Genomic DNA, 11,970 nt, shown 5'->3' on the forward strand with positions numbered 1-11,970 from the left:
AAACTATCATAAGTTAAACGAAGTATTGCCTAAAGCTTCTCAAGAAGTTTGATATGCAAAATTCAAGGAACATCTCAACTCCTATGACTTAAAATGTGCTAATTGACAAATACAAGAATGTAATAGGTTTCGAGATCATCAAGTATAGATGTATAACCAGACCCTTGCTCTATTTAACGACAAGTATGCCAAATAACATGTTTAGTGTGCATATGTGCTCGATATCAGACGTCACCTAAGGAATACCACTTTAAGACCATAAAAAGAATTTTGAGGCATCTTAACGGAATCTCCCAACATGGTCTTTGGTATCCTAAAGATATGTAATTTAGTAGGTTTTTCTGATTCTAACTTTGTAGGATACAAGTCGGATAGGAAAAACACTAGTGGTACCTGTCACTTATTAGGAAACTGTTTAGTTTTTTGGCACAGTAAGAAGTAACATAACGTTGCTCTTTTTACCGCCGATGCTGAATATCTAACCGCTGATAGTTATTATAAAAACGTCTTATGGCTTAAGCAACAATGACTAGATTATGATTTAAAAATTGAATGCATTCTGATTAAGTGTGATAGTACTAGTGTGATAAGCCTTAATAATAATTTGATACTCCATTCACGAAGTAAACACATTGAAATCCGTCACCATTTTGTTAGAGACCATGTTTAAAAAGAGGTTTGTTGTTTTTGAATACGTTGACACTAAAAACTAGCTTGCTGATATTTTTACAAAATCATTACCATCGAAATCTTTTCACAAGATCTGTAGGGATTTGGGAATCTTAGATCCCTCGTGCTTTAAATAAACCGAGAATTCTTTTAAATTTCATTTTCTATGTATATTTTGTTTTCACTAAGACTATTTTGTAGCAAATAATAGTTCCACAGATTACATTGATATGTGTCTATAACTCTTGTATTCGGTTTTATATCATTGTGTGTATGTTTGTTATGGATATGTTCATTGGTTTTCTTATTACATTCTTTACATTACTCACTCATCTCTAGCATTTTTTATTGTTCTCATTTGCATTTAAATCTTTTTAAATGCGTGTTACTAATTATGTGCATTTGAGCATTCATATACTTGTTCATGTATTATTTAATATTTCTTAGATGATAGTTTTGATCACTTAATTATATGTTGATTGAATGTTGTCGCATGTCTATTTTATATTTTGTTGCATGTAACATGTTTATCTTCGTATTGTGTATCTGATTTTTGTTGTTGTATATTCTTCTTGGCTGTTTAGCTCATGCGTTTATATGAAGTTATTTGTTTTGTGGTTGGTTATTTGATTTTTAAACTCATTTTGATATATCTCTTTTTGATGTTGCCAAAGGGGGAGAAGTTGTAATGTGAATTTAGAATTGTTTTATGTGTTTTCTGCTGTGTTGTTTGTGTGCAACACTTTAGGGGGAGTACAAGCATTTTTGCTTTTGGCTTAAAGTTGACTCAATTCCAAGTGAAAACTTGCCAAAAATAAAAAAGGGGTAGACTGAAGTTGCATGTCCCTAATACACTTAGAGAGAGAATTCCAATACAATTTGGTTGTCTGTCTTATTGCTTTCGTCTCGTTTATTAATGTTTATTGAGGCTCTTTCATGATTGCACATCTCTGAATCAAGTTTTGAACTGATTTGTTTTTAGCATGCATAATTCAATTGTTATATTTGAGTCTGATCATGATGCTTTTAGTCAATTGTTTGAGTCAGTGGAACAAGAATCATATATGTTGTTGATTCAAGTTAGGTGGAAATAGAAATCTCAAAGTATTTTGAAAAACATGAAAAATTGAGATTTTGTTTACATTACTCGAATCATGTACATATCCTAACTCAAATCAAGTTGAATAGGGACAAACATAAACTTTTCAAAACCTGTGACTAAAATTACACTTTTAACTTGATTCAAATCAATCAACTTTGTGACTCAAATCACAAGTTATACTTGATTCAAATCACAACTATAAAACCTTCTACCAGAATTCTCATAGGTTCATGATGTCATCAATGGTGACTGTTTGTTACACCAACATCTATGACCTCTTCTTTGTAAACTAGACTCATTAGTTGAAGCCAACCAACACCTTGAATCATACATGAGTGGTTGGAGGTTTCACAAAAATCAAAAGAAAAAAAAAGGAGTTTGGAAATGATTATTGGATGCAGAGATAAATGTGAGAAGATTAAGAAGCATCGTGGGGGAAGAAGATAAGTTTGAGATTAGTTTTTTTTTCTTAGAAACACGAATGCGATGGCTGATGCAAATATCTATATTAAAATGATATCTATTTGGCATTGCCACATCACCAAAATCCATTGCCAATTCATTAAAAAGTCTCTCAAATTTAAGGGGATTAAAATCCTCCAAATGACATAATTGTTGAATTGTAATTCCTTGTGTCGAAATAGGTTGCTCGACAGAGTAAGGAAATGTCAAATCACCTATGCCTATTTAGTAGTGTTAGCTATTTTGGGCTTTTATAGTTTTGGGCTTTTATAGTTTTGGGCTTTGCCTTGAGGTCCAAGTTAACCTAAATCTATAAATAGAGGGAGTAACCCTTATTTTGTAATAGAGGTTAATAGAGTATTCACAACACTTGTAATTCACAGTATTTTGCAGTGGCAAAGTGAATCAGAAGTTTTCCACAGTTTGTGGGCAGAGAGAAACTCTGCAGAATTATATTACTCTTCTCCTTCATCGTTCTATACACTCTATCTTTCTCCATAGTTCCTTTCTTTTCATTGTCATTGTGTGGGTAATAACAATGTTGTTCATCAAGATTGATTGAAATTCTCCATAGGTTTTGAGGGATTTCCAACATCTGGTATCAAGAGCTCCGGTTTAATCGATTCGTGGGAAGAAAATCACCATGGCAACGAATCATCTAAATGAGCATTTTCCAGCAAATCTTCTGATTCTCAAGAACAACAATTATGAGAATTGGTGCAAGCAGATAAAGGTTGTGTTCTGTTATCAAGATCTTTGGGATTTGTGAAGGAAGGAGTAACAACGCTTGCAGAAGACGCAACGAATCAAGAAAAGGCTGCACATAAAGAATTGAAGAAGAAAGATTATAAAGCTCTCTTTATAATCCATCAATGTGTTGATGCATATAACTTTGAAAAGGTTAGTGATGCAGAGTCAGCGAAAGAAGCATGGAAAATTCTGGAGAAATCGTTTGGAGGTGCGAAGAAGGTGAAAGAGGTGAGGTTACAAACTCACAAAAGAACGTATGAATTACTTCAGATGGAAGACAATGAAAGCATAACTGATTTCTTCACCAAGGTTACGAAACTAGTGAATCAAATCAAGGTATGTGGAGAAGCGTTGACATCAAGATCTGTTGTTGGAAAGATCTTGAGGTTGTTGGCTCCAAAGTTCGACCACGTGGTAGTAGCCATAGAAGAGTCGAAAGATTTGTCAAAATAGACAAAGGAAGAGCTTCAAGGGACGCTTAAATCTCATGAACAAAGAATGACTAAAAGAGCTGCAGGAAAGTCAAAGAGTGATATGGCTTTTCAGGCTCAATCAATAAAAGAAAGAAAAGGCAAAGGAAACTGGAATGCAACAAAGGCAGAGAAGGTTACAACAATTCGACTGGTCAAAATCAACAAGAAGGAAACTGGTCGAATCAGAGAAAACCCTAGAACCAAGGCAACCAAAGAGGTGGTGTTGCAGGTAGAGGAAGAGGTGGTGGTCAAAAGCCAGACAAGAGTCACATTCAGCGTTACAATTGTCAGAAGTATGGTCACTATTCTAGTGATTGTCAAGAAAAGTAGAAGAATCAAGAAACTTATGCAAAGCTGGCGAAACACGAAGAAGAAGAGACGTTGTTGATGGTTACAACAAGAGAAGAAGAGATATTTAAGGACCAATGGTACTTGGACTTAGGATGCTCATCACACATGTCTGGAAGAAAAGATTGGTTTGTCAACATAAAGCCCTCAATGAAGAACATGGTGAAATTTGCAAATGACAACACTATAACAGCTGAAGGTGTTGGTGATGTTTTGATTATGAGGAAAGATGGCAAGAGGTCAGTAATTTCAAATGTGTTGTACATATCAGACATGAAGAGTAATTTGCTCAGCATAACGAAGTTGGTAGAAAATAACTACAAGGTGTCGATCGAAGATAAGATGATGAGAGTTCTTGACTCAAATGGAAGGTTGATCTTGAAGGCTCCAATGTCTCAGAATAGAACCTTCAAGATTGAGCTTAATGTGATGGAGCATAAGTGCCTTGCAACAACAGCCAACAGAGATGAATGGATATGGCATTATAGGCTTGACCATCTCAATTTCAAAGATATCAGAGATTTGAAGAGAAGAAATATGGTTTCAGGATTACCAGAAATCGACATTCCAAACGAAGTCTGTGAAGAATGTGTGCAAGCGAAGCAACATAAGAACAACTTCAGTAAGGATGCAGGAAGCAGGTCGGAGGCAATTCTTGAAGTCATATACTCTAATGTATGTGGTCCTCTCTAGGTGGATTCGATTGGAGGTAACAAATACTTTGTTACATTCATAGATGATTTCAGTCGAAAACTATGGTCTTACCTGATCCAAAAGAAAAGTGAAGTGATCGAGGTATTTTTCCAAGTTTAAATCTATGGTCGAAAGACAGAGCGGTCGAAAGATCAAGATTTTGAGAACTGGTGGTGGTGGAGAATATGTGTCGAAAGACTTCGATGCATTATGTATGAAAGAAGGGATTGTGCATGAGGTGGTGCCACCCTACACTCCACAGCAGAATGGAGTCGTAGAAAGGAATAATAGAACCATTATGAATATGGTTAGAAGTATGTTGAAAGACAAGCATCTACCCAAAGAATTATGGGGAGAAGCTGTGTCGACTGCGACATATATCCTGAACAGATGTCCGAATAAGAAGCTAGAAGGAATCATGCCAGAAGAATGTTGGTCTGGTGTCAAGCCTAGATTGAGTCATTTGAGGGTGTTTGGATCTATAGCACATAGACATGTGCCAGATCAGTTGAGAAGAAAACTTGATGACAAGTCCAGTCAGATGATTCTGATAGGATATCATTTGACTGGAGGATACAAGTTGTTCGACCTAGTGAATAAGAAAATAATGATCAGCAGGGACGCGATCATAGATGAGCTTAAAGAGTGGGATTGGACTGAGAATGTCAAGATATATTCAGTGAGAATCTTTTGTGATGAACCAACTACTGAAGTCGAAAGAGAAGTTCGACAGGAAGAAGTCAGAGGTGAAGCAAGTACAAGTAGACCTCAGAGAACAAGACACATGCCTGCAAGGTTGCAAGAATGTGTGATTACATCAGATGATGTGGTCGATGAAGAAGGTGAGCTGGTACATTATGCTTTCTACGCAGATGTCGAACCCGTCAGTGCAACTGAGGCATTGAAAGATTCGAAGTGGATGAAAGCAATGGACGAAGAGCTGAAGTCAATCGAAGTCAATAACACTTGGTCACTTGTCGAATTCTCCAAAATAAGAAGGCAATCGATGTGAAGTGGGTATACAAGGTGAAGTTGAATCCCAAAGGAGAAGTGACTCGACACAAGGCGAGGCTTGTGGCGAAAGGATTTCTTCAGAAAGAAGGAATCAACTTCGATGAAGTTTTTGCACCTGTTGCTAGGATTGAAACAATCAGGTTGGTTGTTGGTCTAACAAACATGAACAACTGGCAGATGTTCCAGATGGATGTGAAATGTGCATTCCTTAATGGCCCCTTAGAAGAAGAAGTTTATGTTGCACAACCAGTTGGGTTTGTGAAACATGGCGCAAGAAAGAAAAGTGTACAAGCTGCATAAAACCCTGTACGGACTTAAACAAGCTCCAGAGCTTGGAACAAGAAGATAGATGGCTTTCTAAGGGAGAAGGAATTTGTGAAGTGCAAATCTGAACATAGAGTATATGTAAGAAGAAGCAAGAGTGAATTGCTTATACTATGCCTCTATGTCGATGAACTGTTGATAACAGGTAGCTGCAAGAAGGAGATCGAAGACTTCAAAGGTGATCTCAACAAGGAATTCGAAATGTCAGATCTTGGTGACATTTCATACTTCCTTGACATCGAATTCTACAAGAGTGGTAAAGGTTTGATGATGCACCAAAGAAGGTATGCATGCGAAATTCTCAAGAGATTTGAGATGCAAGATTGCAACCCAACTTCGACTCCAGCTGAGCCCAAATTACAACTGTCGAAGGATTCAGATGAAGATGATGTCGACCCAACCCAATACAGAAGACTTATTGGGTCACTTCGATACCTTTGTTACACAAGGCCTGACTTAGCATATAATGTAGGTATGGTGAGTAGGTCCATGCAGAAGCCAAATGTATCACATCTAGCAGTGGCGAAGAGGATACTAAGGTATCTAAAAGGAACTCTCGACTATGGCATTTTGTTTCCTACAGCTGATGAAGGAAAAGAATGCAAATTAGTGGGATACACCGAGTCAAGTTGGTGTAGTGATGCTGAGGATCGAAAATCCACATCTGATTATGTGTTTATGCTAGGTGGTGCACCAGTTGCTTGGAGTTCGAGAAAAGAGCCAATAGTGGCATTATCATCATGCGAAGCAGAATACATAGCTGCTTCTCTTTGTGCATGTTAAGCAACATGGATGGTGAATCTGGTCGAAGAGATAACATCGAAGAGTCATGGAGCAATTACAATGAAGACCGACAACATGTCAGCTATCAATCTGGCGAAGAATCCGATAGCACATGGTCGAAGCAAGCACATCGAGACGAGGTTCCATTATCTTCGAGAGCAGGTAGCAGATGGGAAGATGAATGTGGAACACTGCAGAACTGAGAATCAGATTATAAACATCATGACAAAGGGAGTGCAGGTCGAAGTGTTCAGAAGACTAAGAGCTATGATGAACGTTGATAGCTTAGACACAATGAATTAGGTGGTGTGTTGAATTATAATTCCTTGTGTCGAAGCAGGTTGCTCGACAGAGTAAGGAAGTGTCAAACCACCTATACCTATTTAGTAGTGTTAGCTATTTTGGGCTTTTATAGTTTTGGGCTTTTATAGTTTTGGGTTTTGACTTGAGGTCCAAGTTAACCTAAATTTATAAATAGAGGGAGTAACCCTTATTTTGTAATAGAGGTGAATAGAGTATTCACAACACTTGTAATTCACATTATTTTGCAGTGACAAAGTGAATCAGAAGTTTTCCACAGTTTGTGGGCAGAGAGAAACTCTGCATAATTATATTACTCTTCTCCTTCATCGTTCTATACTCTCTCTTTCTCTATTGTTCCTTTCATAACAATCTTGTTCATTAAGATTGATTGAAATTCTCCATAGATTTTGAAGGATTTCCAACAATAATAAAGAGACGATATAAATAAGATTTTAAAATGAAAGGATCAAAACAATAAAAAATAATAATAATAAGATAAAGTTACAATTAAACATAATTTTTTTAATTAAAGATTTTTGTATAATGCAATTATTTATTTATTTTCTTTAACTAATTATAAGTACAACAACAGATGCGAACATTTTGATAGAAAAATGTGCAACTTTAACTATCACAAGCCTGTCATAGAATATGATGCTTGGATACATTGATCTTGAAATGTAATGTTATTGTTTACTCTGCAAAGGCATGCTGAAGAACAAAACAAATGAAAAACAAACAGTTATTTGTCCAAATCAACATGTGATTCTTATAAGTAGGCCCCCTCTCTCTTGTTCCTACTCTAGACACACCCATCTACCAAACCAAATTAAGTGACAGAAATTACATGCCTTGATGTTTTTATTATTCTATCACATCAATTTCCATGGTATAAGAAATCAAAAATATCTTAGTTCATTTCCACCCTTTAAGCTACAACCATTACATCTTTTTAGCCATATTGAATTATTTAAATCCAGCAATTATTTAATTAAACTTTGAAGTAAGACATGAATTGACGTGATAAGCTCTAATTATATTACAAATTTAATAATACACATGATAATTTTTGAGATATCTTATGGTTGAGTTGTGATGATGGAAATTATTGATGCATAGCAGGGGAACAGACACCAACATTGTTCTGTATACGATGTTTACGTTCTCATATGTTTGCCAACAATTTTCTGAAACCTACGTTGCTCATGTTATGGCCATGGATTAATAAATGGACTTCAGCTACCGACTTGTTAGCATAAATTGTCAGAAAGCCATATGGAATATAGGTGACGCAACTTGCCATCACATGTACACATATGATACTTCAAATTGATTCACGTTCACAAAATATCATAATAGTATTTCTGAAATGATTTTGGATCTTAGCTAGGGATGACAAAACAAGTCCGTCTCGTCGAACATATCCATTTTATCCGCATTTTTTTCGGGACAGAACAAAATTTTTAGGTCCGCATCTTCTAATATGTCTGTCTTGTCTCGTCTGTTTTTTCTAGACTTTTATAATTTTGAAGTTAAAAAAATGCAGTGTCCACGGACCTGCTTCACCCTCATTTTTTTACGCCGTCAATCATGCGGAACATATCTAAACTGTGAAGACATACCGGTTTGCCATCCCCGAATCTCATTCATTTCGTAACTTAAAAGATGAAGTTATTCACTCAATAAAATATTATATTTAGCCCCCCTAACCATGTTCCTATAAATAAGATTGAACAAAAGCTAGTTGTCACTCAAACATAATCTTATCTAAGCAACACCATTCTAACAAACAAACAAAAATGGAAGCCATTTCAAAACTTCCCTATACACATCAACCAATAAGGTCCATTAGTTTTCCCACAAGAGGAAACCCTTCTTCTCAAACAATTGAATCACTTCTAAACAACCTAAAACACCATCATCAACACTTTCTCTCAAACAACATTCATTTGGAAGCAAACAAAATTCAAAGTGACTTGGTGGAGCTTGTAAATATCTACAATTCCTTGGAAGAACTCTTCAGTTCTCAACAAACCAAACAATGTCTTCTACGCTACCAAGATGGAAAACTCATTTCGGATACATTGTGTTACTCAGTCACATTGCTAGATGCTTGTGAGTGTTCAAGAGATTTGTTGTTTGTTCTTAGAGAACAGATGCAAACACTTCAATCAGCAATACGTAGAAGAAGAAAAGGTGATTCAAGCATTGAAAGTAGTGTTTCTTGTTATGAAAGTTTCAGAAAGAAAGCAAAGAAGAAAGTTTCAAACCAACTTTTGGAGCTAAAGAAAATGCAGAACAAAGTAAACTCGTTTTCTCTTTGTGATCAAGATCAACAATTAACATCTTTGGTTAGAGTTCTAAGAGAAGCAAATACCATCACTATATCTATATTATGTTCTGTCCTACTTTTTATGTCTATGGCAGTATTTGGAACAAAAGGGTCGTCATTGATTTCGAAGTTGAAGCCTTTGTTTTCTTATGAGAAAGAAGGGAAGAATAAAAATGAGGTTGAAGATCTCAACCATGCTTTGTGTTCTCTTATTGGAAGAGAGAAAAATAGTGATTATTCTAATAGTGAAAGTCAAAGGGTATTAAGATTGTTAGAGAGAGTGAATGATAATGTTGATAGTTTGGAAGGTGGATTAGATTGTTTATTTAGATGTTTGGTGAAAAATAGAGTGTTATTTCTTAATATGCTAGCTCTTTAGGCTAATAAAATTGATGTCTTTTGTAAATGAGAGAATGAATGATGTTATAGTAAAAACCACTCCTTGTTAGAATGAGAGGTTCATGTTTTAGAATTTTTAAGTTCATTCTTAAGCATGTGTCGAAAAAAAAGTTTTCATACTTTATCACCTTTTAAAGTACTACTTCTCTTAAATTAGATGATGTTCAAGATTTGTTTTTTAATATAATAATAATTTTGCTAACTATCACACAATCTAATGAGGCGTCCACACAAATAGAAACATAAGGCACCTTCCACATTCCAGGAAGGCATGAATGACTTACTAAGACCATTCCTACGAAAGCTCACCTTGTTTTTTTTATGAAATCCTAATTTATAGTTCTATTTGGGTTGAACATATATCACATGTTGAACAGGTCTGAATACACCTTTAAGATATACACAAATCACAACAGTCTCAAAAATTTACTAACTCAACCTATACATACACTAAGAGCAACAAAAATGGCTTGCTAAACGCATGGGGTTCTAATATGAGATTCATTACCTATGAAACACGGACACCTCTTTAGAGATAAATGAAACTCAATATATATATATATATATATATATATATATATATATAATATATATATATATATATATATATATATATATATATATATATATATATATATATATATATATATATATATATATATATATATATATATATATATATATATATATATATATATATATATATAGCGGTGTCGTTGTCCTATATTTTTATATTATCAGGAGTGTCCGTGTACGGATCGCATCGTGGTGTCTGTGTCGGATTCTGTCCTTCATAGTTCATTACATACCTAGAAAGGATAACTCTGTAGCTGATGATCTCTCTCGTAAAGATCAAGCATATACTTCTGTCGAACTTACTACCATCAACACAATCTCATATCCTTGGTTACATTAGCTACAACAATTCTGGACTACAAATCCAAAAGGAATAACAACCATTGAGAAGGTTAAAGAAGAGCAAGAAGGGCACAATAAATTCATTCACTATGGTGGACTTTTGTATTACCAGGATCACCTCGTCATTCCTCAAGAGTCAAGATTACATCCCCAGCTATTAGACATTCAGGCATAAAAGCCACCTTGGCACTGTTATCAGCTTTTTTAACTGGACAAATATGCACCATGATGTCCAAAACATTGTCAATAAATGCTCCACCCACAAATACAATAAGCAGGAAAATCACAGTACTTATGGACTCTCACAACCTTTACAAATCCCTAGTCAAGTTTGGGAAGAAATCTTAATGAATTTCATTACTTATGACAATTCGTCATTGCATAAATTAGACAAAAAATAGGTGAAAACGAGTGAAAGATGAGCCAAAATGAAGAAGAAAGACCCCATAATGAGTGAAAAATAACCAAGTATGGAAGAATGAGACTTAGTGAAAATTCTGATGAAAAAGGATAAATTTTGATGCAGCTATTAGAATAATCACGCGTGCCATCGTGTGCGTGATATGGATGTTTAGGTTACAACGCGTGTGCGATGCTAGTATAATACGCGTGATGGGCACTTTTCTGATCTTTTTCTGACGCATTCTGACATGTTCTGAGTGTTTTTTAAGGGATTTTTCAGCAGTTGAGCAAGGGTTACGAATTCTTGCATTGGAAGCACGATTTTACAGCGTCAAAGGGTGATTTTGAGAGCATTGGAAGCCATTAGAGGCCAATCATTCAAGAAAATTCACATGTTATTCTTCTTTATTCAATTGGTATTGTAATTTTCATTATGAGTAGGCAAAGCTCCTCTAGATTAAATTGTGTGATGATGAACCTTATTCAATCTTAATGGCATTATATGTTGGCTTGACTTTGTATGAATCCTTTGAATTATAATTTTATTCAGTTGTTGCTTATTCTTAATGCTTTTTATTTGAGATACTATGTTAATATAATATTGGACACATACGAATTACTAACCCTTAGCCTATGTGTTGAACCTAAGACAATTGTTCTACTCACGCTGGTTGAATAGGGATAAGAGACCCCGAGTAGTGGCATAAAGAATTAACGTTCTATACATCGCCTAACCCTGCTTACGCTGTCGGACTAGGGATAGAAAGATCTGAGTAGTGGTTAGTGAGTTATTTCATGGGGGACTGACTATAACGGTTTTGTTATTTCACCGTGAGAGTATGAGGATAAGACCATTCATACAAGTCATCATACATCAACAAGAGAGGATAAGAGGATTCTAATGCACAACCTAACTGTCTTTATTACTTCTGTTTAAACTCGTAATTTGTTTTCCGTCCAAAAACTAGACCCCCAATTTACTGTTTTTCCTTTACGTT

At 35.3% G+C, this 11,970-nt stretch overlaps 1 protein-coding gene across 1 annotated transcript; it reads left to right on the plus strand.

Moving 5' to 3' along the window:
* Positions 1–8,661: 8,661 nt before the first annotated feature.
* LOC127120040 (uncharacterized) lies at positions 8,662–9,799 on the plus strand. The gene has a single exon (XM_051050422.1). The coding sequence runs from the start codon at positions 8,721–8,723 to the stop codon at positions 9,630–9,632; it is 912 nt and encodes a 303-aa protein (XP_050906379.1). The 5' UTR covers positions 8,662–8,720; the 3' UTR covers positions 9,633–9,799.
* Positions 9,800–11,970: the final 2,171 nt, after the last annotated feature.

This window comes from Lathyrus oleraceus, chromosome 2, assembly GCF_024323335.1.
Source record: "Lathyrus oleraceus cultivar Zhongwan6 chromosome 2, CAAS_Psat_ZW6_1.0, whole genome shotgun sequence".
Lineage (NCBI taxonomy): Eukaryota > Viridiplantae > Streptophyta > Magnoliopsida > Fabales > Fabaceae > Lathyrus > Lathyrus oleraceus.